Genomic DNA, 27956 nt, shown 5'->3' with positions numbered 1-27956 from the left:
CAAATAGATGTTGATGTATAACTTACAAATAGGTGTATATAATGCCAAACAGCTGTTTAACCTTCAGCACCTTGCAAGGAGCTTTGCTCATTCCTTCAAGCATCTTCCCAAGGTAGTGAAATAAGAGCTGACTGGGCTCTGTTGTGTTTGGGTTTAGGGCTTTGTGCTTCATCTCCTGAGGTCTCTTGTAAGCATTGGATCACCTGTCCTGAAGTGAACGTTCTCCGCTTTCTCACCTGTAGTTGTGACTGCAGAACCTTGAAAATAAAACATTGAAATTATGATGGTGTGCATCATTTGTGAAGAAAATGAATCTCAAAGCTAAGAGTAGGATTGCAAATACTTCTTCATGACAGAGAAGCCATTGCAGCTTCAGGTCTACGATTTATAAGCTTTTAGTTTATTTTTTTCAGTAGAGAGAGAATCCATGAACTGTGAGTGGCACAGAAAGGGAGATGGCTATGCTTTATTAACAGTGTGAAATGTGTATCCACTGCAAGTGCTCTCACTGCCCCAGCAGATCTTTGTGCTTGGGGTACAGTCATGGTGTTTATCAATGTGTGTGTTCTCCCTTGTGTCAATTATTTTTCAATAATGTATATTATGCATAGCACGGCTAAGCAAAAAGAAACATTACCAACTGTACAATAAGAAATAGTAATTACTTTTTTATATAAATCAGTTACTTCAGACAGTTTTTTATTTCTAAAAGCTTCCTAGGAAACTAACGCTGGACGCTTTTCTCCTCGGGCAGGGAACCGGCGCACAGCGGCGGCTCCGTGCGCCCCGAGCCCGGCGGCGGGCGGGGCGGGGGCCGGGCCCGGCGGGGCGGGAGCGCGGAGGTCGCGGCGGCGGCAGCGGCGGGAAGCGGTTCCGGGTCGCCGTCGGGAGCCGACATGGAGCCCGCGGGGCCGCGCTGAGGGAGCGCCGGGCCGAGCGGGGCCGCCGTCGCCATGTCGCTGGGCGAGTACGAGCGGCACTGCGACTCCATCAGCTCCGACTTCGGCAACGAGTCCTCGGGCAGGGGCGGCTCCCGCGGCGGCGGCGGCGTGCCCGGCGAGCAGGAGGAGCTGCACTACATCCCCATCCGCACCCTGGGCCGCGGCGCCTTCGGCGAGGCCACCCTGTACCGCCGCACCGAGGTAGGTGCGCGGCCCCGGCGGCGGCGGAAGGGCTCCGTGCCGCCGCCCCCGCCCAGGGGCCCCGGGGCCGCTCCGAGAGGGGCGGGGGCCGCTGCCAGGGCCGGAGGGGCGGTCGGCAGGGGCCGGTCCTCGAAGGCGCTGGTGGCCGACGAGCCTCAGCTGGGCCCGGCCCCTGGGGTGACCGACAGCCCCCAGGGGGGCACTGACAGCCCCCAGGGTGACATCCCCCGGCACCGCTCTGGGAACAGCCCGGATACGAAGTGACAGCTTCAGCCCTCAGTGTCCGGGGGTGCAGGGTCTGGGCTTTGTAGCGTTTGGGCACTGCCAGTCTCTGGGTCCCCTGAAGTTTGGCAGGGAGATGTGGAGGTTCTTCCCACGCTAGTAGACTACTCATTTTTCTGTGTTTTGTTCCAGTTACAGAGGACATGGGGTCATCTCATACAGGTAACTGTCTCACATGCTCAGCATTTCAGTGTAATCTGGGGTGACTGGATGAGAAGCCAGTCCTCCCGTTGCTCCCAACTCGTTCAATACCATCCAGTTCAATTGTAGTTGTGGTTTTAGTGGCTGTCAAGGAAAAATGCTCGATTTAGTTCCAAAGGAAAGTTCTTCAATTTTTTTCTGGCCACCTTGAGGTGCCATGGCTTGCACAGGTATAAGTGAACACTGTTCACTTGAGAGATCACTCATAGCATGCCTGATAACGTGTGTGGGCCTAACAAGGGCAAACTAAATCTAAATTCATTCTGGTTTCCTTATTGGCTTGTTTTGGAGAGGTTTTTTGTTTTGGTTTTTTTTTGTTTTTTTTTTTCTTTAGGCTTTTTCCTTTGAATATTTGTGACAGCTTATGCTCTTGTACAATATCCTACAGTTACAGCACTAAAAGTACAGTGTTCTCCCTTTACTCGAGTAAGTTTAGTCTTTATTGAAATAAGACAAACCCTGTGTCTTTCCCTTGGTTTGGTGTTTGGTTTTGGTTTTTTTTTCCCCAGAGTGAGTATTTGCCAGCTAGCAAGATGGCTTCAGGCCATTACTATTTCTAATGACAAACTGCAAACCTCAAAACTTAAGTTGTGAGGAATATTTTTCTGAAATATGTAAGAGACAGGAAAGTCTTTTAATTTTCCTAGTATTTTTATTCCCTGGTATAAAGGCACATACTGTTCTCTTCATAAGAGTGTTTTTTTAATTGAAAGATGTTTTTGTGTTTCAGGATGACTCGCTTGTAGTGTGGAAGGAGGTGGACCTGACCCGGCTGTCAGAAAAGGAGCGTCGTGATGCTCTGAATGAAATCGTTATCCTGGCCCTGTTGCAGCATGAGAACATCATTGCATACTACAATCACTTCATGGATAACACCACGCTCCTGATTGAGCTGGAATACTGTAATGGTGAGATCCCTACTCCCATCTGTGAACAGGCAGCTGCCATGTGTCCGGGTCACTCTCCTGCAGAACCTGCAGCAAGTGTTTCTGGGGTCTGGAGAGCAAAGGAGTGGTGGTGAATTCTGCTGCATAGCTCCTGAAGAGGAGACTGAGAACCCTTCTGATTTGTGTCTCAGATGCTAAAAAAAGAAGCCCAGTAGTTAGTGGAGGCAGTCTATGCAGTTGATGATTTCTTGAGTTTTCTGAATGGCTGGTGTGCTGAAAGGATTGGATTACTGGTGATAAACACTTCCAGTGCATCTTGCTGTGTTCTTTTAGGAGGGCAGTGGGAAAAGACTGGGAGACTCTCTGGGCATCTCTAGCCATGTAGAATGGGGCTGTTTTTTCAGTACTGTTACTTAAAAAGGTTTATAATTTGGCATTTATAAATCAGAGCTTAAAAATGTCGTGGTACGCTGCAGTCAGGTCTTTTTCCTGATTTCTGCTTTCAGCTTTTACATTTACTATTAAAAAACCCCAAACAACGAACCTGGTCCTTCTGGTGGTGGAGAAAGTTTTGAAATTCTGTCCAAGAGTAGCTCAGATGATGGTGTTTGGAGTTGGTAGGGAAGGCAATCCTAGCTCAGATAGAGCGAGAGCAGGATTTGCAATGAGGCTGTGACCAGCTGTTGCTCTTAGATGGCAGGAAGAGGAGCCCATAGACAGTTTACACTGCTGGAACAGGATACATGCCTGGAACTGCAGTGTGGCTTCTGTTTGGGTGAGTGGGACAGCTCCCCAGGCAGAGTATCTGGTGTTTGTATAGGGCTTGCATTAAGCCTTGGCTCATTGGTAGAAACATTTTTTGCTGGAAAAGGGTATAGTCGTGTTGTGATTACCTTATACAGCAGATTGCTTTCACTGGAACAGGTTGGAGAGCACCACAGAGTTGTGCAAGGTCCTTTAGAAGGGTGTCAGATATCATGGTTGGCAGCTTGGCCAAAGCTGGTTTTTCTTCTCTGCTTTTTGTTCTTATGGAGGACGGAGCCCAGTGCAAGCATAGGGGAATGTTAGCTCTTTGAGGCGCCTTTTATTTTAGGCGTTCTCTCTCTGTGTCAATTGCTTACTTGCCGTGGAAAGACTGCATGCTTGAGGCCATGATAAATTTGTTGGAGTGCATAGAGAAAAGCTGTGTAGTCTTGATGTCTGTGCACATTTGTAAATGCCTCTGTTGGCTTTGGGATAATAACCAAGAGATGAGTGTATAGCTGGTGTTGCCTGAATGTGTCTGAATGGCAGAGAACAAGGGACATGAGAAAGAGGAAATCTTCTTTGGACTTCCACGTAGTGGTTGTGCCAATGCATAAAGAGTTGTTTCTTTGGCTTTTTTTTACAGTGTACAAGCCCAAGATAATTTGTGAGTAATTTTTAAAGTAAAGCTGGACTAGTCACTTTCAGACACTTCTCAGAATCCAAAGCTTTTACTGTTTAATTGGCTTGTCTCTTCTGAAGATCTAGAAAAGAATTTCAAATTTCAGTAAATGTTGCCCCTGTTTTACAGAGGAGCAAGGCAAGTTATTGATTTATTTGCTTTTGGTTCCATGTGTACATCGTGGTACTGTAAGACTTGGATTTACCATGGGATAACATCAGTGAATACAAATGAAATACATTTGGAAAGAAATATCCTATAAAATACAGTAATTGAAAAGAGAATAACCTGCATTGGAAGGTTAGATGTGAGTAGATGAAACAAATACAAAATTAATTTGGTTTTTGTATGTGTGCATAGAAGTACTGGTTGTATGAGTCAAGAGCTAACTTGTCTCCTTGGGTAGGATTTTGGCAATGTAGTACCTATCATGCTGCTCTTTTGTTCCAAAAAGCTGCAAAAAAGATGGGAGAAAAAAAGAGAGATGAAAAACACAATTGACTAAAAACCTGCAAAATTTGAATGGTTAGAAAAGATATTCATAAGAAGAGGCAGAAGTGAATACTTTGGTTAAATTGTGAGTGTGAAAGTGGTTTGTAGCTAATTTGTAAATGTGAACATAAGGCAGAAAAAAGAAATGCTGAGAAGTTACAGCAAGGCTGAATGAGAAGAAATATATATAATATATGATAATTGGGATTTGGAATAACAGCAGGAGGTGATCAGAGTTTTGGGATTTACTGTTTGGGTGCTGATCTGACAGAGAGTTTAAATACCTGCAGCCCTCAGCATGATTTCTTTTAGCTCTCCTTGATTTTCAGTCTGCTCTCTTGAAGTCATGGGGTGCACCAAAGATTTCTGCTGATTTCAGGCTTCTGTTAGTGGTACTGTTGTTGTCAGTGCTTTGTGAATTCTGCACCAGTGTATTTGGCAAGGCAGATAAAGGAGAGGCCAGTCCAGAGGGAATAGGTAGGGAAAGACAGTAAATTGTGCTTTCAGGGACTACTCTGACTTAAAAATTGTTTTCTTTCTCTTTTTTAATGTATTATTTGTATATATAATGCTGAACAGGACAATCTCATGTGATTTGGTGTACACCTAATACATGTTTACATACTCCAAGAAAACACTTAAAAAGATAAATAAAAAAAGTAGGGACTGCTGGCTGAGCTTACTGGTTTGCTTTTCAGAGAGTATTAAAGGGTGGTGTTAGAGAATTGTCTCTGCTTAGGCTTAAACACACACTGAAGTTCTTAGATGGAAGAAGAACTTAATTTTGTGAGTGCCTGATGAGTTTAAGTGAAGAATGCTGTGAGAGAGCTGTAGTGATGGATCAGATCTCTTAGGGGGGTTGAGTATTCCCAGCAGCACTTGAGCAGAGTAACTGCTGCCATTAACTAAGATGAACATCTCTGTCTTTCTCACTCACTTATAATTACAGGAGGGAACCTCTACGATAAGATTCTGCGACAGAAAGACAAGTTATTTGAAGAAGAGGTAATTTGGAGTGGTTTGAGGGAGCAGTGGGGCTGGCCTAATGTTCTGGCAAATACACAAATAATCTGTAGGATTATTTGTGTATTTCTTCAAATTTTTTTCATTGTGATGGTGGGGAATTTCTGTGTTTATCTGGGGGCTGGTATCCTCCTTGTTCAATATTGCAAGCATTTATGGACTATCTGAAACTTATTTTCCTTTTAAATTGTCTATAAGCAGTATATAGTTCCAAGGGAGGAATAATGAAAGAGAGCTGGCTTTCTTCACCTTATCATCTTGGCAAACATTTAACTTTTAAACCTCTTTCTGTGTTTCTTCCTAGTGGACCCTCTGTTTCTGTCCCTTCTTAACAATTTTGTACATATTTTTTTTCAAGTAATTTCATTGAATCTATCTTCTCATTTTCTGTCTTTATTTTATTTAAAACTTACTGTTTGCCGTCTGCTTTCACTGCATGCTGAGCTGATTAGTTTTAGATTACACTTACTTGTCTTATATAGTGACTTCTAAGGCTTTCTGGCTCATGGAGAGTATTTAATGATCCCAGTTCATATTTTGGAGAGCACAACTGTAGGTGTTTCCCAAGTGGTCATTAGTTGTCATTCTGAAGTCTTTTCACTTATTGGATCTCTAATGCTTGTCAGGACAGACACTATGAATGGAAGTAGAGCAATCTACCTATGGAAATATCTGTTTTAGAGATTTCCAAACCAGAAAATTCTAAAATTTTCATACTTCTGAAAGGGCATCTAAATGGTATGGCCAGGCCATCTTGCTGTGCCTCAGTGGGACAGGGACGTGTAGGGTTTTGTGGTTTTTTAATTTTTTTCAAGCCTCACATTATACTTATATTTCTCCCTGTGCAGATGGTGGTTTGGTATCTCTTTCAAATTGCCTCAGCTGTGAGCTGCATTCATCGAGCTGGAATTCTTCACAGGTAAGTGTGGCATGCAGAAACCAGTGCAGTTCATGGCGGTCAGTGAAGAACTTCTTTGCTCTTTTGTTTGAAGCAAGCACCAAGCTTCTCTCCACAGTGTAATAGGATCTCCTAGATGTCAAGAATCCCTTTTTTATTGGGCTAGAAACCATCTTGTGATAAATGTGCAGGAAATCTCGTATTTGAAGTTGGAACTGCAGCTGTATGAACAAAGAGTTTATCCACATAGGAAGGAAGTAAATTTGCCCTTTATTGCGATAGCACATAAATGATGTTTGTTAAAGTGGGTAGGAAGAGCATTTACCACAGGGCAAAGGTACTTCTGAGCTGTTCCAGAGTTAATAGCTGCAAGCCAATGTGTACATCATTCTGTAATTCCTGGAGGCTAATGGTGATGAAGACTCTGCATTTGTCCATTGCTCTAATATAACCTGAAGATTTGTCCTGCATTTGTCTGAATCTTATTTCTGTGGCCTGTTACTTAAGAAGCTAGGACAGTCTGTTAGCTTGTAGTGGTGATTTTGACAGTTATTCTGAGATTTTAATGTGTAGCTAATTACTTTTTTTTTGTTGCCCTTTTCTGTTTGGGAGCAGTAAATTTCACATCTTATGTGTGTTTCAAGGAGGCCATGATGTTCCGGGGGATACTGCACATGTAGACAGCCACCTCCAGCACAGTTGGATCATGTGCTGCACTAACTTATGGGGTTAGCTGTGTGAGGATGTTTTCTGTAGGATAGCATCCTGGCTGCTGCCATTCTGAATCTTTAGTAATTGGCAAGCCTTGCTAATGAGGGGCTGGTAGCCTACACTCAGCAAATAGTGCCTAAGTTTTTGGCCTGAAGCAAATGCCATGTCTCTCCTGCTTTGCAGTGATTTCCTGCTTACCACCTCTGAACATGTGTGGCCCCAAATCCTTCCATAATAACAAATTGAACAATTATTTAAATGTTTGCAGTGATTTCTTTCTGCTGCAGACATTGTCAGAGTGACCCAGGGCTTTGTGATGGCCCAAGTGGATGAATGCAAAGTGCTGCTTTACTTGATGTTTTCCTGACCTACACTGGGAAGTTGTTGATGGTACATTAGGAAAAGTGGGTGTTCAGAAGTGTTGGCCATGAAAAGCATATCATGCTGCCAGGGCTTCCTCTCTATTTCCAGCCTCTTGTGTTGATCTGTGAAACTACACACGGATTACTCTGTCTGAGAGAGTTTTCTATCAGTTTTGGCCATCAGCCTTTCGACCTCTTGGTCATAGTACCTAGAATCATGGTATCATTAGGGCTGAAAAAGACCTTCAAGATCTCAAGAGTCAAACTGAACATCACCATGTCAACTAAACCATAGCACTAAGTGCTATATCTAGTTGTTTCTTGAATGCTTCCAGAGATGATGGTTTTACCACTTCCCTGGACAGCCCATTCAATGCTTAACAACCCTTTCAGTGAAGAAATTCTTCTGATAGCCAACCTGAACCTCTCCCAGTGTGTCCTGAGGCAATTTCCTCTTGTGAAAACTGTCATCAGTTACCTTGGAAAAGAGACTGACCTCCATCTTGCTGCACCTTCCTTTCAGGCAGTGGTAGAGAGTGGAAAGTTCTCCCCTGAGCCTCCTTTTCTCCAGGCTAAAGACCCCCAGCTCCCTCAGTTGCTTCTCATCAGACTTGTGCTCCAGACCCTTCATCAGCTGTGTTGCCCTTCTCAGGACACACTCCAGCCCCTCAATGTCTTTCATGCAGTGAGGGGCCCAGAACTGGACTTGAAGTGTGGACTTGCCAGTGCCGAGAATAGAGGAACAATCCTATTTGTTTTAAACAAGAAGGCACGCTTCTTCTGATACTGGTCAGGATGCCACTGGCCTTCTTGGTGACCTGGGCACACACTGGCTCATGTTTAGCTGCTGTCAACCAGCATCCCCAGGTCCTTTTCTGCTGGGCAGCTTTCCAGCCATTCTGCCCCCAGCCTGTAGCACTGCCACTGTTGTGGCCCAGGTGCAGGACCTGACATTTCACCTTACTGAACCTCTACAACTGGCCTCAGCCCATGGATCTAGCCTGTCTAGATCCCACTCTAGAACCTACCCTACCATCCAACCCATCTGCACTCCTGCCCAGCTTGGTGTTGTCTGCAAACTGAGGGTGCACTTAATCCTCTCGTCCAAAATATTGATAAAGGTATTAAACAGGACTGGCCCAACACTGTGCCCTGGGGAACCCCACTGGTTACTGACTGACACCTGGATGTGGCACCCATCACCACCATGCTCTGTGCCCGGCCACCCAGGCAGTTTTTAACCCAGCAAAGAGTGCACTTACACAAGCCATGGGCTGCCAGCTTCTCCAACAGCCTGCTCCTGCATCTCTAAAATTTCCTTCCTAAAGTATGTCCAGCCTTCCTAGACTCCTTTGTTTTTAAGAGCAGTTTCCCAAGGGTCTGTCTGAACCAGTGTCCTGAAAAGACCAAAGTCTGCCCTCCAGAACTCCCAAGATGTAGAGGTTTGGTTGACCCCCTTCCTTACTTCACCAAGAATTGAAAACTAATTTTGTGGCCACTACCAAAGATGGCCTCTGGCCACCACATCTCCCACCAGCCCTTCCCTGTTCAGAAACAGCAGGCACTGCCCCAGTAGGCTTTCTGACCAGATGTGTCAGGAAGTTATCTCCACATCCATCCTCCAAGAAGCTCCCAGACTGCCTCCTCTGTGCTGTGCTGAGTTTCCAGCAGACATGCAGCAGGGTAAAATCTCCCACAAAAACTGGTGATCATGAAACATCAGCCAGCTGCTTGTGGAATCTCATCTGGGTCTTCATCCTGCCTGGGTGATCCTCCCCCTGATTCTCACCTCCAGGCACCATGCCATATTGTCTCTGACCCTGGGCTCTGTGCAGTCAAAACGCTCCCCAGCATTCAGAGCCACCCCATGCCTGTCCTTGCAGCCTGTCCCTTATGAAGAGCTGCACTGCAGCACTCCAGTGGTCCCCCCACCCCATTTCCATGGTGGCAGCTGTGTCACAGCTTCCCTGCTGCACAGTGGCTTCCAGGACCTCCTGTTTGTTACCCATGCTGTGTGTGTTGGTGCAGATGCACTTCACCTGGGCTATGGATTTCACCCCCAACACTGGCATGCAGCCCACAGGCTCCTGTTTAACCAGCCTGCTCTTACCCCCTTCCCCCTTCAAATCTAGACTAAGCCTTCTCAGTCAGCCCAGCCAACTCATGGGCTAAAATCCTGTGTCATGTTATAAAGAGTTCTTCTTGAGGAGTAAAGACATTATGCTTAAGTTCTAGAGTGGCATCTGTTTCACACCCTCTGTGTATGTGTTTATATTTGCATACATACATATTCATACTTACACTTATGTTTTTAGTGAGCTCAGCGTCTCCTGGCTTGGGTCTATTTATAAAACTAGCAAAAATAAGACCTGCTCAATGACCTTCATATGAGAAGAAACTGAGAGGGGAGAAAGAACTATCTTTGATCTGTGGCCTTTACATAGGTGTCTGAGCCTGAGCTTCTGCAACTGTGTTGTGTTTGTGTGGGAATGTGATAAAACATGGACAACTGCAGTTACTGCCCTGGTACTTGGGGCAGAATTGCCTTTGGAGAACTCTGTGTACATATGTGTGACAGAGTGCTGGCAGAGTAGCAAGTAGCTCATTTTAGGGGGAAAATATATTAATCTGTGAAAAACCGTGAAATCTGTAAGCGTATTCAAGTGTTTGAATTTCTTTTTCTCGTTTCAGAGACATAAAGACATTAAATATCTTTCTAACCAAGGCAAACCTGATTAAATTGGGAGACTATGGGTTGGCAAAGAAGCTGAACTCTGAGTACTCTATGGCTGAGACTGTGAGTATCTGCCATCTTTGTGTGCAAACTGAGTTGTGTTTTTCTTTCATCTCTGCATGCCTTGCAGAAGACCAGGGATGCTGTACGTTCTTGCTGCTTGTTTTCTGTTACTTTCCTTTCCCCCACCCCTCAGTTTCCCTTGGTGTTATGGTATCATAGAATTAAGGCTGGAAAAGACCTCTAAGATCATTTAGTCCAACTGTTAACGCAGCACTGCTCTGTTCATCACTAAACCATGTCCCCAAGTGCTACATCCACAGGTTGTTTTGAACACTTCCAGAAATGGTGACTCAACTACTTTTTTGGGCATCTTGTTCCAATGCTTGACCCTTTCAGTGAAGAAATTTTTCCTAGTATTTTATGTAAACCTCCTCTGGTGCAACTTGGGGCCAGTTCTTCTTGTCCTGTCACTTATTACTTGGAGACTGGCACCCACCTTGCTACAACTTTACTTCCTAACTTTGTCTCACTAACTTTGCCATATTTGCTGATGTGTTGCAGCCTCCAGTTATCCTTGCTTCCAGGTTACCTTTTGGAGGTCTGTCTCTCTGGAAAGCAGCAGCAGACTAAAGATAGGTGCCACTATGGGAATAGAATTGTACCAGAGCTGGTGTAGCCATGCTAGAGAGCACTGCTCTTCTTTCCCCTAGGCACGGTACTTCTAAAGGTGAGTCTGTGTAACAGGAAGGCAGTGTTAGCTGAAGGACAGAGACAGCACTATAGTCACATCAGAGCAATGCTCTCCCTCTGGGCTAGTTAAGGCCAGCTTAACAAATTACAGTAATTTTGTCATGCTGCTGTGCTAACAGGTAAATTTTGCCTCAGGTGGATCTGAGATAGCTTGGATGTGTGTGCCTGACATTGCACTGTGCCACAGGCATGTCTCAAATCTCTTTAATATTCAGGCTCTGAACTGGATTGTGAAGAAGCAAGAAAGGCACTTGTGTTTCTTATGGTAACCAGATGTATGGCTTATTGGTAATGTTCCTGAAGGGGGACAAAACTTTGTAGGAGAGATTAATTCTGCCAGAAGACTGTCAAACTTGGTCTTGTTCCAGACCCCGCCAGAAAGCATTTTTGCAGCCAGTTATGACACAGGGTAAGCTGTATTGCAGGCACTTACAAGGTTCAGCTTGGATTTCTCAGCTCCATTAATATCTGTGGTGAGTGTTAGGCTTGGAAAGGGAGACATTGTCTGAGGTTCCTGTCTGCTAAAGCCTTTATTATAGTTTGGGACACAAGCCAGCTCACACTTCCTCTTACCAGCCTGTATCATTCAATTTAAGGCCAGGCATTGGTGTTCTGTTAGGATGTGTAGTTAAATACTTGCCAGTCTCCTTCCAGAACATGAGCACTATTGTGCAGTTCCACTGGAAGTGGGGACTCAAGGCTGCTGCATAAAGCCTTCACTAGGCTGCACTGCAGTAGAGTCACTTCTGTTTTTCACACTTTTCATGGCCTGACTTTCAGAGGCAGTTCAGTCTGTGCTGTGAATTTCCAGGTTTGTTTTCGCCTGTGTTGTCTGTATTCATTTATACCTACTAGACCTGCAAACATTGTTTTTTCCCTTTTCACCTATGAAAAATTTTGAACTACACACCTTCAACCATATTTTGATTTTTTCATGCTGGCTATCCTTTGGTCTAGTTGCTCAATCTGTAACCTAATGACCAGTGGCAGACTGGAAGCAATTTTTTGGGAAATGAGTGCAAAACATGTTATTATCAGTATTTGTAATTGTAGCAGTCAAATTGTGATTTTGTAGAATATTCACATCTTTCTTACTAAACACTGATTTCTTAATTTATCATTTTCTACCATTTACCAAAGAAGATACAGAAAATACATCTGTCTTAGAGAAAGCTTACATTATCCTTTGCTTAAAAAAGGTTTAGGTGCAATGTCCCAGTTCTCTATGTGATACTCAGAATCTCAGGGCTCCTGAACCTTCCCATGGCAGGGATTTGTGTAGCTCTGCAGTGGTCAGGCTCTGTGACAGGAAATGGGAGGGAGATGGCACACTCTCAATGTGCCCATTAGGTATCCAGTGTACTTGCAGAGCCTCATGAAGGGCAGGCTTTGTAAAGCTCCTTGGAGCTTTGCTGAGAGAGTTGAAAAGAGGTCATCTATAAATATTTCTCCCTTTTCTAAATTCTCTCTTACTTTGTTTTGCTGTCTAGTTTCTTTCTAAGGAGTGAGCTCCATTCATCTGGAAGCTTCATTCTTACATCTTTTATCACGTTTGTTCTGTGTCTCCTTGTTGTGACTTTGAGCTAAGCCACTGCTTCTGCAGTACCTGGGAGGCTTTTGTTTTTATGTGCAGGGGTTTGGATTTTTGTGTGGTGGGGGTGTTTGTCCTACACAAAGGAATTGTTCAGGAAAGTCCACTTCTGAAGTGAAGGCCTTTTGGGTGGGACTCAAGCCAGTTTTCTACGTACTGACCCAAAAGGAACCCTTCTTTTTCTTTGAGACAGAGCAGCCTTTGTCCTGGCACTATCTTGTGATCACCGTGGCTCCATAGCCAAGGTCTGGCATCTGTATGTAGAAGCTTTGCTAGATCCTTTTTTCTTCAGCCTCATGTGATGGTTTCCATATGCCTGGTCAGTACATAAGGCCCTGAGTACCCCTAAATGATGTATATTTATGAGAGGGGAAAGTCCTTGCTGTGTTTTTGTGACTATTACTTTAGTGAGAAGTCTGTACCATATCAGGTACATGAGAAGAGAGGTGTCTAGGATCTTTTAGGAAGCTCGAGGCCAGACAGGTTTGTGGGTGACAGGAGAAAAAGTGTGCTTATTGTTCCCATCCCTCCAGGACATTAGGGAGGTGTATCACCAGTGCTGTGTCTAGCTCTGTCCTGTGTGAACAGAATGGGTACAGAGTTCCTGAATTGAAAGCTGCTGGATCATTTCTGATTTTTAAATGTTTTTTTTTCCTAGCTGGTGGGAACTCCATATTACATGTCCCCAGAACTCTGCCAGGGTGTGAAATACAACTTCAAATCAGATATTTGGGCTGTGGGCTGTGTCATCTTTGAGCTGCTTACCCTGAAGAGGACCTTTGATGCTACTGTAAGTCTTCAAACCAATATGGACTGAATAACCTTATTTTTTATTGTTCTAAGATTCACACTCAGCTCATTGTTTTCCTCAGTCATTTTTTTCTTTTGTTGTTGTTTAAACCTGCTAATTAAAAAAACAGTGGCCTGAGAGTGACAGCTATAGCCAGAGAAAATGTCTGCATGATTCCCCTTATCCTTCATGCAGATTTCCCTCCTGCCTTCATGCAGCAGCCTTCCTGGCTTCTGCCAAACCCACCCTTGTCTGCAGCTCATGTTTGTTAGATGCAGAATAATAACTGTGCTAATTTGTATCATGGTTGTGAAGGAAGTGTCCTTTTCACTACAAGGAGGAGGTTTGTGACTGTGTAGTCTTCTTGCCCTTTTAGCATTACTAGCTGTGAATTTTCTGTGTAGCATTCTGTAGGAAAAGGTTCTGGCCTTCACATTTCATAGGATTAGATCCTGTTACTCTTTCTCAAAATTTGGCTGCAAGAGAAGCCTGGTCAAGTTGGCTTAGGGGAGGGTGAAAGGAGCATTGTTGGCTGACACATGTGATTTGCTAGTTTGTGCCATATGATGGGAGAAGCTGCTAGTTGTTGTAGGCAAGATTTTGTAACCCTGAAAGAGAAGATGTGAAAATACCACCCTTTCCTGACTTTCTCCAGTGATGGCTCTCAAGTCCAGGCTTTGCTGCTGTGCTGTGTTTAAGGGCAATGTACCACAGAGGAGATTTCATGCAAAGAGAAGCTTGATCTCCCTGCCCTGTTAGAGAATTTGGTGAAAGGCTGGATGTTGCCAAGTCCTATCTATCAGAGGTACCATTTCTGCAGGAATTGTTATTAGATTTCTGGAGAACCTGCTAGGAAGGGAAGAAGAGGGATGTGTCCTGATCAGAGATGGAGGAAGAAAGTAGTGGTGGCATCTCTCCCCATTGGACACATTGTCCAGTTTGGTTCCATTATGACTGGTTTCTGGTTTCTGCCTAGAATCCCTTGAACCTTTGTGTGAAGATTGTACAGGGAAATCGTGCCATGGAGGTGGATTCCACTGTCTACTCCTGGGAGCTGATCCAGATGGTGAACTCCTGCCTTGATCAGGTTGGTGAAATATTTTATAACTTTCAGATGCCCATTCCCAGCTGTCTCAGCCATGGAATTCATGAGTGAAGGGGAATGACATGCCTGTTTCAGTATGTGAGCTGTTGATGCAGAGTAATTTTTGTGGGGCCTGAGGCATCACTAAGGTTGGGCTTTCTCCAGTCCTCTGAAAACTTTGTCTCAGTCCTGCAGGCTCTGGAGGTGTGCTGGGTTTACTGTGATCACAAGTATTTAATGGGCTGGTAGAAGCAATTATTTTTTAATGCAGTGCTGTGAAGGTAGGAGCATCATCTCAGTACAGTCTCTCAGGGCTCTGGCTTTCTGTAGGGAATTAATTTATTGAGAGCAAACATAGTATTAATACCTTTGGAGCATGCAAGTCCCTCCTGCACATCTGCAGTATTTATCCCTGTTCACTCTAAATGTTTGAATGGATTCCTTTTCGGTCTGAAGGGAGTCAAGGAAGGAAGTCCATGCAGGCATGAATGAGTCTTCTGGCCCAAGATTTTGTTGTAGATGATGAGTATTTCCCAGAGAATTACTTGTTGCTTTCTTCTTTCAGGACCCAGAAAAGAGACCCACTGCAGATGAATTGCTCGAACATCCCCTCCTCAGCAAACGCAGGAGGTAATCTCAGATGGTCTTGCCTGAAAACCTGGATGGCTGACAGGGAACACAGGAGGAGTTGTGCAGACTGGTGGTGTTTATGCTTTCATAGTAACCTTCTTAAGTGAATTTAGACTGATGTGAGGCAGATATTTAAGTACTTCATTTTCTTTAGGGGAAAAGCGCATTTTTGCAGTCTTGTCTTCTGGTCTGATGTTCTGTTGGTGCGTGGGAAAGGTCTGCATCCTTAGAAGCTTTTGTATTGAGAACCTTGAGGTATTCCATTCTGACACTGTTTGAGGAATGCTTCTTCTTACTCTTCAAATTTCTGTGAACGAAGAGTCACAGAGATCCTCTTGCAGTCGTTGGAAAAAGCCATTTTGAATATATATATTCAAAATATATGGATCATTCAGTATAGAGAATGATATATATTCTTTCAATATACAGAGACCTCCACTTTTTCCTTTTGTTGTCTCCCTCTTTGAGAGAGACTTGCATTGAAAGTGGCCCATGTTAGCTTAGTTTAGACCATCAGCCTGCACACACTATCTTGTCATGACCAAGACAGTAATTCTGGGCTGTTTTTATTCCACATTTATTTATTTGGGGACAGCAGACTTAGTCCTTTATAGCAATACTCTTTTGCTTGGTAATCAGCGGAGTTTGAGTTTTGTCTCACTATAGGCATTGGTAAAAGCCCAAATCCTGATAATATTTAGCCTTTTAAGGTTATTCTTGTGCAATATGGGTATTGGTTGGCTGCATTTTCATGCAGACATAGTTTGTTTTCCTCAGCTCTCTAGAAGTTTGTTAGCTGTGTGCTACATTACTTCTGCCCTACTTACTGTGTATTGCTGCGAGCTGGTAAACAGCTGCCATGCTTCCTCCAAGAGGCAGCAGCATTTTATTGGAAAGGAAAACAGTCTGTGTGTGCTGCTTGTCAGTAAATTGCATAGACAATGTTGCTGTTTCCTAAAATCCTTTTTCTCCCTTGGCAGGGAGATGGAAGAGAAAGTCACGCTGCTTAATGGGCCAAATAAGCGACCAAGGTAATTATTTAGACATGTGCTTGAAAGGAAGTATGGAGAGAACAGCTCCCCAGAGAGGAACTGAGAGTGTTAGCCTGTGACAACCTTAATGGAACAGTGTAGTTTAGAGGATCCCTGAATGCTAGAAGTTTGACACAGCAGTAGCATGTTTATTGTCCTGTGCTTTACTCTGCCTTTTTATATCCTACTTATTTGTATGGCTGGAGCTGTACCTCAGCAGGTCCCATCCTGCTCTAATCTGTCCTACTGAGGATGTCATCTTTGCAGCCTACATATCTGAGTTGTAATGTAGATCTCTCCTTTCACACAGATTCCCTTCAGCAGGAGGAACATGACTGTCTGAATGATGAATATTACATTAATATAAATAAATATCTTCTATAAAACCTGATATAGCATAGCTTCAGCACAGTTCCCAGCAATCCTGTAAGCAGGGCTGCTCTGTGAAGCAGTTAGCTTCTGTGACATGTATAGCTGGTTGTCTGTTATTTATCAAATAGAATTTGGTTTTTATTTTGAATTTTATTTTTGAAAATTAAAACCATGAGTGGTTGTGAAGAGGAAACTGCTAGACAACAGCAGGAAAATGGATGATGACAGGGAATGCAAACTCATGAAAGCATGTATGTTTTGTGGGGGGGGGTCTTGTGCAGGTCAAGTACCGTGAACGAGGCTCCCATTGCCGTGGTGACTTCCCGCACTAGTGAGGTGTATGTTTGGGGTGGTGGCAAGTCCACCCCCCAGAAGCTGGATGCCATCAAAAGTGGCTGCAGTGCCCGCCAGGTGTGTGCTGGTAACACTCACTTCGCTGTGGTGACGGTGGAGAAGGAGCTCTACACCTGGGTGGTAAGTGAGACAAGCTGCAGGAAGCGTGTCAGGGTGGGAAAGGGGGGTTCACATCTACTGCTGACTGTTCATGAGCTTGTTTGAATCAGATGGGCAGGGAGCTTGGAAAGGGAGAATTCCAACTACAGTGGACACTGAGGCCATCTGAGCTGGGGCAAACACAAGTCTCCCAAGGCAAGGGTTTTTCTGGGAGACATTTTCTGTTGTGACAGGAAGTGTCTTGGAGACTTGCGGTGCACTTGAGGTTTGTAGATGGTGGTCTTGAATGCCCAAACACTGAGTCAAACATCTCTTCCTGAGATGTTCATTCCATTCCTGACTACTTAGACGTGCAGTGGAGACTTAGTGATTCTCAGTTTTTGTATTTTCTAGGAGGTTTTTCAAGATCAGAATGGGTGGGATGAGTGACCTTTTTGTAATACAGTTGTCAGCTGCAAGGCAACTTCCATCTGAAAGCAAAGGCATGCTAAACAGCTCTGCCTTTTATGATTAGTGGAAATTCTGGAATAGTTTAAAGTGAATAAAAAATGTTGGCATATAATGCATTTTAAACAATTGAATTCAGTCTTCTCTGGTTGAGATGGTCTCTCCCATGGAGGTCATATCCTGGCTTCCATAGGTTTTTATATTGATTATACAGAGTCTGTTAAAACAGGTTAGAAGTCAGTAAGAAAGGAAAGAGATCCAAATAGGAGGAGACCAACTTGGACTAATTTGCTGCATGTTCCTGCAAGAACAACCACTAAAAACTTTCAGCTGGCTTTTAGTAGTTTTTGTTTCAACAGTACTTGTTTTATATAATTTTCCTGTATAATTGCTATGTCAGGCCATGTCAATGACATTTGTTTCAGGTTGTGCATTTCTTTGCAGCCATTAGGATTTAGAAAAGTAGTTCAAAAAGCTGAAGGATGAATTTCAGTCCTGCAGCAGGGAGCAGATTCTGTAGCCTGGCAGATGAGGAAGGAGCAGGGATTCCTCACCAGGTGCTGACCTGAGGCTGGATCCCTCCTTGTTAGTGCATCACTGCACTAAAGTCTGTGCTGCGACTGAGATTGTTGCCTGCTGTATGTTCAGAGATGGCAGTCTCTTCCCAAGAGCAGACAGAACATTTTCTCTTGCTCCTTGCTGCCTTCTGTTGTTTGCTTCTGTTGTTTACTGTTAACTATTGACACCATCTGTGGGATTCTGGGAATGTAACCTCACCAGGGGTTTCTGTCTTGCAGAATATGCAGGGGGGCACCAAGCTGCACGGGCAGCTGGGACATGGAGACCGAGCTTCCTACCGGCAGCCAAAGCACGTTGAGAAGCTTCAGGGCAAAGCCATTCGCCAGGTGTCCTGTGGAGATGATTTCACAGTGTGCATCACAGGTGAGAGCTGCAACTCCTTTGGCTCAGACTATTAAGGATATGTAGGCATTGACAAATCCTGTCACTTTGCTGAGCTGTTGGAGGTGTTTGCCTTCGCCATGAGATTAGCAAAGCAGCTTCATGCACAAAGGAGAAAGCCCCGTATGTTACTCATCCCTCAATTTGGAGGATAGTACCAACATTATTACATTTGGGATAGATTGTATCTCAACATTTGAGATAGCTCAACATTATTACACAGAGGAAGATATTGACTCCCAAGAAGGATGGGGTTTTGCTAAGGATGTGCTACTTTTTGGTGATAAAGCTGGGTGTTGACCACAAATCTACGTGTCTGTACAGAGTTTCTGCTTTTACCTGTGCATGTGTTGCCTCCATTCATGCTCACACTAAAGACAGTGAAGCCTGAAATCAAGAATGCGGATATATTTGAAACTCTCTTTGGACTGTGTGGGGAAAGAATCACCCAGTGATGAAAAAGAATGTGTATCTAGGATTTACTGTTTAATTTGGAATGCTTGACATCTGGTAGCTGTCTCTAGTTCTAACCCTGCTCCTTCTTTAAAGGATGTGTTAGGTGTGGTGTTGTCTATTATAGAAGAATCTGACTCTGCTTTACCCATGGAAATTATTCTCAAAAAGCTTATTTTTCCAGTGCTGAAAAGGCAGAAATTTGACAGAGATAAGCTCATTCATTTTGAGGAAGGAGTGACTTAGATGGCCACAGAATCAATTTGTGCGTTACTGTTAAAGAAATTGGCAGGTTCAGACAAAGGTTTTTTGGCATAGAGGTAGCTACAGGTTGTCATGTAAGATCCATCTTAACATGAACAAGAAAGGACTCCATAGTCTCCTGATGACATTCTTCTGCACTAAAGGAGAATATTGCAGAAAAGAAGTTGCTCTGACCATGTCCTAAGAAGTTAATATGCAGCCTAACAGGAGCCCCGTGTGCTCACCAAGCTTCCCTTCTGTCCTTCAGATGAGGGCCAGGTGTATGCCTTTGGCTCAGACTATTATGGATGCATTGGCGTTGACAAGGCTTATGGCTCTGAAGTGCTTGAGCCCCTGCAGCTGGATTTCTTTCTTACCAATGCTGTGGAGCAGGTCTCATGTGGGGATAACCATGTGGCAGTGCTGACCAGGAACAGAGAAGTCTACACGTGGGGCTGTGGAGAGTACGGTAAGTGGGGTCTCCCTGATCCCTAAAGGGACTGGGACGTGCCTGCTGGAAAGTGGCCTGCTGCAGGTGTGCAATGCAGGGCCTGGGTGAGGGCTGCCTGGTATATACCCTGGGGGCAAAAAACATTGTTTATTTGGGACTTTCTTTCCTTTAAAAATGGGGAACTGGAGACTGAAGCCTTAGAACTTTGGAAAGCTCTAAGGTGCCACTTGGCTTCCCAATGGTTCTGTGAGTGGGGTTGGTGGGCGATGATGGGTGTAGGGGAGCAGGGAGATTCTAGTTCTGTAGGGAGATTATTTTGAGACTGTGGAGAGGCAACACCAGTTCTTAGATATGGGCACTTGGGAAGGCCATTTTAACTGCAGTCTTTTCATTGATGCAGGACGCTTGGGCTTGGATTCAGAAGAAGATCACTACACCCCTCAGAAGGTAGGGCTGTGACTACTTCTTAAAATCTGCAAGGGCATAAATCCAAATTAGTTGCTGTTTGGAAATACTATCTCTCTGAGGCTCAGGTGTTTTTTCTGAGACATTATAGAATTTTCAAGGGTTTTAACTTTGCTTCTTCCCTTCATTTTGCTTCATTTCTCTCCTAGCAATCATGGCAGAGTCATACCACTCACAAACCAGACAGCATCATAGCTTAGAGCTTCATTGCACTGATTTCCATGATGGAACTGGAAATGCCAGATGTTGTAGAAATCATAGTGAGAAATACCAAATGGCTTACCTTGGGTCTGTAGAGGAAACTCACAGCAGTGCAACTACTGCGAGTCTTTGAATCTAATATAATGAGTTAAAGATTAGTTGAAAGTAGAACCCTCTTGAAATACAGTGCTGAGGTAACTGCAGTATTCCAACCCACTGTGGGTTAGAAACAAATAAGGATGTGCCTGGAAGCCAAGTATCTGTGATCACACAGTATCACACCCACATGGCACAGACACAAACCCAGTCCTGCTCACCTAACTGTTTGCTCTTTGTAGAGCTCATCTGGCCAGGTTGCCTATGCATCATATTTCAGGTTCCTGTGCTGGTCACTGGTGTCTGCCTTGAATATCTGCATTGTGACTAGAGTTTCCATATGCTACAGACTTTATGGTATTCTTACAGCTTCATTCAAAGTAACTGTGTTGGCTATTGATAATGTCTGTCCAGACTAGCTGTGCCAATGCTCTACCCTCATATGTTTTCTATGTGCCAGCTTCCATGTAATAGGTGCTGGGATTTTTATTTTCTTAGGATGTATTTCTTCCACCTAGGTGGATGTTCCGAAGACCTTAAACATTGTGTCCGTTCACTGTGGCTGTGATGGAACTTTCCTGCTTACCCAGACAGGCAAAGTCTTGGCATGTGGACTCAACGAGTTCAACAAACTGGGCCTGAATCAGTGCACAGCAGGGATAATCAATCATGATGTGAGTGTGTTTGGATGCCTGGCTCCAGCTCCCAGCAATCAGTAGTATATGGGGAAATGGAAGTTCTCTGACAAAGTGCTCATTAGCTTCCTGCCAATGCTTTAATTCCAGTCAAGACAATGGATACTGGGATTGTGGGAAGGGGCAATTTGTTCCTCAGTTTTCTGTCTGCCCTGTGGGCTTATGTCAGATCTGAGGTGGTGAAACAGAGTGAGCTGCTCTGGTGGCTTATCCAGTGATACAGATTCTGGCAGTTTTTTATCATACTTGTTTTAGGACTGTCTTTAGGTCCTAAAACGTAGACTTTATGTCCATTAAACCTAAACTTTAAGTTTAATATTGTGGTCAGCTATGAGCTCGCTTGAGTAGGTCTTAGCTGATGAATGTGTGATTTTTTCACTCTGTGCTTACCCACATCTTTTGTCAGACATACTGTGAGGTGCCATACGCCACTTCCCTTACTTTGGCCAAGCAGCTGTCCTTCTACAAGATCCGTACCATTTCTCCAGGGAAGACACACACAGCTTCTATTGATGGTGAGAGCCTAGTGCAGTAAGAACTGAATTCTGGTTGCTGAATTACATTACATCAACTTTGCCCTTTCAGCCTGGCCCTTGACACTGGGGATTTTGCTCTTGGTAGCAAGGTTCATGCCTGCTCCAGGAACTCAGGATTCCTGTTTCTCAGCAGTCTTGTTTCCTGGCCAGCTGAAGCAGCAATGTCAGCCTTCCTGTTTTTTTAGAGGGGAGAAAAAAAAGTTTTGGGAAGTATTATACTCTGGGCTAGCAGAGGGATCATTTGTGATCAACTTAGGCTTTGCCCAAGCCACATCAGTCAGAGAACTGTGAGGAGTCCCAGCCCCCAGCATCAGAAAAGGGAAGCAATGGGAAAAGGAATTGGGGAGGTGTTTCCAGGCTAAACCCATTCCTTTTGGTTGGCACTGTCCCCTTCCAGCCTGGCTGGCTGCTCAGCAGAGCTGTTCCTGTTGTTGCCTGTGCTCTGTCTCATGGCTGCTGGCAGAGCTGGGCCCTCACTGTGACTGTCTCCTCCTCCTTCCTCCTTGCAGAGCGAGGCCGCCTGCTGACCTTCGGCTCCAACAAGTGTGGACAGCTTGGTGTCGGGGACTATAAGAAGCACCTGGGAATAAACCTGCTGGGAGGCCCCTTGGGGGGTAAGCAGGTGATCAGGGTTTCATGTGGAGATGAATTCACCATAGCTGCTACTGACGGTGAGTGGCTCTTTGCCAAGTTGCAGTGGGTTACTTTAAACTTAATCTGCAGAGGGGTTAACTGGCTCCTACTGATTGTTTCTTTTACCAGCCCCGCAGCACAGCCCTGAAATAAAGAAATCCTTCTGGCCTGGGGCTGTCTTGCCGTGTTAATCGCCCCTGTGCAGCCCAAGATATTGCTGTCCCCAAGGCTGCAGAGTACTGACTTGGTGGCTGCCTGTTAGGTTTGTTACTGGTTTGTTCTCCCACTGTCAAAATGGAGCTGGTGGATTAGATACTTTGGGATAGCAGCTACAGCAGAAAGACTGATCCCTACAGCAACTGCAGGCTGAGAAGGAGGGAGGGAGTTGAGCCCCTGAATTTCTCTCTCCTCAGACAACCACATCTTTGCTTGGGGTAATGGCGGGAACGGGCGTCTGGCAATGACCTCAACTGAGAGAACTCACGGCTCAGATATTTGTACCTCGTGGCCTCGGCCAATATTTGGATCATTGCATCATGTTCCAGACCTGTCATGCCGTGGCTGGCACACCATCATCATTGTTGGTAAGTGTAAATTTAGGATGTAGTTTTGGGATCTTGTTTATGATGATATATTCTTTTGCCAGGAGAGTATAAATCTTGCCTGAGAACAGGTCAGATTTCTGGGGGAAATGTGGCAAGCTGCTCTGAGCCATAGGCCTGCAACACTGGCTTTGTAGGAGTGATCCTGCTTTCTGTATGGCACTCTGACTGAAAGCACGCTTCTCTCCTTGCAGAAAAGGTGTTGAACTCCAAAACAATACGATCCAACAGCAGTGGTCTGTCCATTGGTACTGGTAAGTAACATGCCCTGAGGAGCTCTGGTTTAAGTCCACTCAGTGGTTAGTTTGAGTGGAGGAAGTTTGGTCCTGCAGCACGGTTTCTCTGTGTTTGAAAGGCCTCACTGAAGAGCTCAAAGGGAAGAAATCTGGTTGGTGCCATGCACAGGAAGGGATGGCCTAAACCCGAGAAAGCAACAAGTGAAACAGGATAAACAGCATGGGTGCAGAGAGGCCTTTGTTGTTGAGGAACTTCAATTTGACAAGGAAAAGCTGAGAGGAATTCACTGAAGGGAACTGATATGAGAAGGGGCTATAGTTGCTGGAGAGGTGGAGTCCAGTTTCTTGGACCTGTGGGAGGGCTGGGGCCAAGAAACTGCAAAAGACTGCTGCACACAAGCCCTTGTGGAGAGGCCTGTAGGCAGTGTTAGGAGCTAAACTGCTGAGGGGGATAATGCTAGCATGTGCTCTCACCATGGGCATACAGTACACATTTATGCATCTTCTCTGCTCCATCTGGGGTTTGCAACAGGAATAGCAGAGGTGGGAAAAGTATAAAGTTTTCCTTTTTGTTTGCTAGTGCCTCAGAGCTGCACAACTGGGGGAGGAGAGGAAGAGGATCATGAACAGGAAGCAGAAACTCCCAATCCCAGTGGAGGCTTTCGGGGAACCATGGAAGCAGATCGTGAGCTGGGGGGCTGGATCAGCACCACGGAAGCTACAGGAGGCAACAGTGCTGACAGCAGCTCCTGCCCTGGCTGGCTGCGGAAGGTAACGTGGCTTCTCAGAAATGCCTTAAAGGGGATCTAGGCTGGGGAAGCTGGGTGGCCCCTTCCACCTTTGAGGGATACTCTGGTAGGTTCTTAGAGCCGTGTTGCACAGAGCCCTTAAGGCCTCGCTGCCAGTTTAACCACAAGAGGGTGTTGGTGCATCGATTGAGATTAAATGACCTGCAGGAAGTTGGCAGGCCTGAGAGAGCTTCTTTTGTGTATCCAGGAGCTGGAGAACGCTGAATTCATCCCCATGCCTGACAGCCCCTTTCCTCTGAGCATGGCATCTTCAGAGCCTGAGAAGGAGACTCTTCCTTACCAAAAACTTCAAGGACTCAAAGTGGCCTCTGAGGAACCCGTTGGATTAAACAAGCCCAAAACAGAGCCCTGGGTAATGTTATCAAAGTGAATGCTTGGCTAAAAGCTCTTGGGGACCATAAATGGCAATGTTTGAATTATGGGGAGAGCTGAGAAGAGACTGTTGGATAGGCCTAATTCATCTGGATGAGGAAGAGAGGGCTGGTGATAATCAGAGATGATGCTGCAAATTCTCAAGGATTTTTTGGGAGTACAAAGCTGATTCTTGGTCAGATTTAAAGTAATGAGATCAGTTCTGTGGGAAAATGTGTATAAAGCAATTGGAAAAAAAGAGAAGCTGAGGGCTCAGAAGCCTAGCAGAAAACAAAAATTTAGAAAGCAGAGATAGGAAGAAGAATTGATACAGAAAATCAATGAGAAATTACAACCTGTGAGACTACCTAACTTCAGGAGTTTTCTGTCCCAAGGGAGGCATGGATCCTACACTTAGGGAAAGGGGGTAAACTGTATGGATTTTGGTGCTAGGAGGATAGGAATGGCCTTCCCAGGAAAAGAAGGAAGCTAGTGGCTTTGTACAGAGGACAGAAGGAGAAGCATCTTGTTGACCCTGCCTGCTAGAAATTTGGCAAGTCAGGGAACAAGCTGGGATAACACTCTGGGTGTGTTTTTTTTCTTGTGGCATATACAGCTCCTGGCCTTGCACTCAAACCTGGCCTGACTTCCTTCTATGTCTCTGCAGCCTACTTGCCTGAGTCCAGCCTTACCATGTGGTGAAGGGAAGGATGCATCTCCTGGTGCAGGCTGCATGTGCAGTGCTCTGCAAGTGGAGGTGACACACCTGCGAGGCCTGGTTTTACAGTGTCTGGAGGATCAGAAGAAGCTGCAGCAGGAAACCATTCATCTGAGTGCCCAACTCCAGCGGTTCTGCAGGAGAATGGACGAAATGCAGCAGGTGAGAATCCGTCATTTGGGTGCACATCCGTGCTCAGGGCTCACCATGCTCCTGCAGATTGTGGAGGCTGTGCAGAAGAGAGCAACTCTTAACAGCCATCTCTATCAGAACAGAATTTGGTGGGACTAAGAAAGATGCCTGTTTCTTTTATAAGCTGCTGATGCAGGCTCTGATAGTAGCAAAACAGGAATGAAGCCGAAAGAGTTTCTCTGAGGACAGCGCACTGTTTTGAGGACCTGGGATTTCCCTTTATTTCTCTTGATGAGAAGTGATGGTCAGTCATACGTTGCAAAGAGTAACTAATGGCTGTGGAGAACACAAACTGGGCCTTGTGCAGCTTCTAGCTTTTGTGCAGCTTGTCCTGGCACTGTTTGGGTAACTGCTGTGTGTTTTGGCAGGTGAAGGTTCATTCCAAAGGAACACAGACAACCAAAGAGGAGATGGAAGTGGATCCAAAACCTGATGTGGATTCAGATTCCTGGTGTCTCCTGGGAACGGACTCGTGCCGCTCCAACCTCTAGTCTCCTGAGCCCACTGGGATCCATCTAACTTCACAGCACACTAACCGAATGCAGAGAGCGGCTTTTCTGGCGTCAGGTCACTCGCGGACAAGGAGCGAGGCCGGAGGCTCCAGAGCAGCACCCATGTACGTTTGATATGAACTAGGAGTGAGTTTGAGAGGGGGAGGGCCCTTGAGCTCTAGGCCAGCTCAGTGATTGAAGCAGCAGCAGTTCCTCTTTGTACCTTACCTGTCAGTTCTGCATGTGAGGCAGAACGGCCCCATTATGGCGATGGCTCCAGTAGCAGCTTGTGGCCCTTTCATTGTTTCACTGTTTCCTGGGAGCTGCCTTTGGGACCCCAGTATTCATCACTGCATCTCTAGATGAGAGGAGGAAACATGTTCTGTACTGAAGCTGGCTGAGGCCTAGGACTTGCCACCTTCACTTCAGAGGGGTGAAGGACTAGGATCCTCTCCTTACCACGTGGTAAGGCCCCGGCAGTGAGGCTGCTTCCCTCTGCTCAGGCGCAGAGGGACCAGCGAATGTGTCATTCTGGAGGCAGTGGAGTTGTTCCTCTTAGGGAGATCATGGTAGACAGCATGTCCCTGGCCTCGAAGCATAGCTTCTGGCCATATGGCTGAGTCCACTGGTCTGTATAGACAGAGTTTGAAGGCTTTATTCTGGGTGCTGAGGGCTTTCCAACTTCCAGGCGATGCACCAAGATGAGTGAATCGGGTGTTTCCCGTAGCAGTAGTGGGGACTGTCTGAGATTGGATCTGTATTTCTTGGTTTCAGACCACATGTCTCCCAACCAGATGCCAAGCATCTGGGCCTCAGACTAAGTTACCTGTTTCTTGCTCCAGCTGCTCAACTTGGTTTGGGTGCCAGAGTTTCTGGTTTCTTGGCATAAGCCTGTAGCTGCTCCCTGCTTGGCTTCTCTTCTGCTCAGTCCCTGTGCCTACACTCTGTGTGGGTGTGGGAAAAATCCGTGTTTTTCCACTCAGTGTTCTGATGAAGCTGGAATGCCATTTCCTACCCAGAATAGGTCACTACTGCTGTGGTCTCAGGATGCAGCCTTCTCCAAAGACCATGAATGATCAAATCTTAGTCCGGAATTCACCTTCTTTCAAGAAGTGAGACTTTTTCCCAAGAAAATTGGAGATGGGAAGAGGCATGGTCTGATGCTCAAGATTTATTCATTTTCTGTTAGAGAACAAGGTTAATTTTATTCCCCTTAAATTTATTAGCAAACTGACTTTGAAGTAAAGCTTATGGGATTGGTAGGATCCCCGGGAGCAGCTAGCCTCCCCTGCCTTGGTGCCTCCAAGGAGTCCTAAGTTCCTCTCACCTTTGCTGTGAGAGTGGGATTATGATTTCATCAGGTTTAAATGATCCCCGTTGATGGCATGTTACTAGAATTGCCTTAGGTCTACTGGAGGTGAATATCATATCACCTCTGACAGGCTTCTTTTGAGAGACTATTTTGGGGAATCCAGCATTCCCTATTTGTCTCTAGAGGTGGATGCCAAACCATTTGCTCGTAACATAATGCTCCTTAAATACTTATTTGGTGCCTATTGCTAGTATCTGGGAGCTGAATCAAGTGCTGTCTTCCCAATGCAGTGTCCAGGGCAAGAATCGTTCCAGAGTGCCTGTCCACTGCTACCAGAAGCAGGGCAGGAGGAGAGCCCTCCTGGGAGGCAGTGAGAATCAGGTGCCCTGGTACAGCCAGGCTTGTTTGCCCTTGTGGCTCTGCTCTCCTTTCCCCCCCGTGCATTGGAGCCAGTTCTCAGGTTAGGGTCCTGGCTTGAGGGTCGTTGTTCAAGTGCAACAGTGCCTTTGAGGACTGAAACGTTGAGCCTGAGCCATGTCCAATAAGCAAGCACCAAGCTGATGAGAGTCGCTCTCCTGCAGTGCACTGCTATCCTCATTTCTCAATGCTCTGCAGTTGGGAAGCTAGGTGCACAGACTGGATTCCCCTTGGATCTAGTGGAGGATTAGGGCTCCTGACAGAGGATGCCCTGTGCTCCACAATCTCATATGTGCCTTAGAGGATTCACGCTATCCAGGTTGTGCCTGTTACAGAACACAGATTTCACACCAGCCAGCTATGCAACAAAAAAAAAGCAGTTTAAAGGTAGCACCTTTGTCTTGGGCTGAAAATGGAAAGGCAGGCAGGCAGAAGTGCCTTTGAGCAGTTTCAAACCCTTTTTACTTCTCCCCTTCTTGCAGTGCTAGCTCCATATGTGTTGGTCTCCTGCTAGTATTGCTACTGAGTTGTTGTAGTGGAACACAACTTATGCCTGCTCTGACACTCTGGCTGAAAACTAGTTTGTCATTGTCTTTCTTTGAAAGGTTAAAGGGTGGAGTGGTTTGGAATTTCTGTTTAAATAAATGTTTAAACTCATACTCCTGTGTTTGAACTCCTTTTCTTTTTTTTTTTCCAAGAAAGGAAAGGGAAATATTCATACAGTCATCTGTTTTTTTGGCATTCTGGTTTTGGTTATTTTCTTTTGCTTATAGAAAGAGGGTGAAA

The 27956-nt window shown here is 45.3% G+C and overlaps 1 protein-coding gene across 2 annotated transcripts; it reads left to right on the top strand.

The window, feature by feature from the left end:
- Positions 1-861: 861 nt before the first annotated feature.
- On the top strand, positions 862-27829 carry NEK9 (NIMA related kinase 9). 2 transcript variants are annotated; one of them, XM_077180499.1, is made up of 23 exons: positions 862-1142; positions 1557-1586; positions 2356-2533; positions 5380-5435; positions 6302-6372; positions 10116-10221; positions 13161-13292; positions 14269-14379; positions 14942-15006; positions 15987-16037; positions 16691-16883; positions 18107-18251; positions 19234-19434; positions 19817-19863; positions 20697-20852; positions 21280-21388; positions 21919-22080; positions 22456-22626; positions 22839-22898; positions 23461-23651; positions 23877-24041; positions 24708-24920; positions 25319-27829. In XM_077180499.1, exons 1-23 carry the CDS (start codon positions 954-956, stop codon positions 25439-25441), a joined length of 2925 nt encoding a protein of 974 aa, XP_077036614.1. In that variant the 5' UTR covers positions 862-953; the 3' UTR covers positions 25442-27829. The 2 variants fall into 2 exon arrangements, with proteins under 2 accessions (XP_077036614.1, XP_054490774.1); XM_054634799.2 differs by lacking the exon at positions 1557-1586.
- Positions 27830-27956: the final 127 nt, after the last annotated feature.

The sequence above is a fragment of the Agelaius phoeniceus genome, chromosome 6, assembly GCF_051311805.1.
Source record: "Agelaius phoeniceus isolate bAgePho1 chromosome 6, bAgePho1.hap1, whole genome shotgun sequence".
Taxonomy (NCBI): Eukaryota; Metazoa; Chordata; class Aves; order Passeriformes; family Icteridae; genus Agelaius; species Agelaius phoeniceus.
The sequence above is the reverse complement of the archived record's forward strand: the minus strand, read 5'-3'. Positions and strand labels throughout refer to the sequence as shown.

Coding starts and splice junctions, on each gene's coding strand:
- NEK9 (XM_077180499.1), top strand. CDS start 954: ATGTCGCTGGGCGAGTACGAGCGGCACTGCGACTCCATCAGCTCCGAC. Junction 16,038..16,690: donor GGGCCAAATAAGCGACCAAG/GTAATTATTTAG, acceptor GGTCTTGTGCAG/GTCAAGTACCGTGAACGAGG. Junction 20,853..21,279: donor CAGGGATAATCAATCATGAT/GTGAGTGTGTTT, acceptor ATCTTTTGTCAG/ACATACTGTGAGGTGCCATA.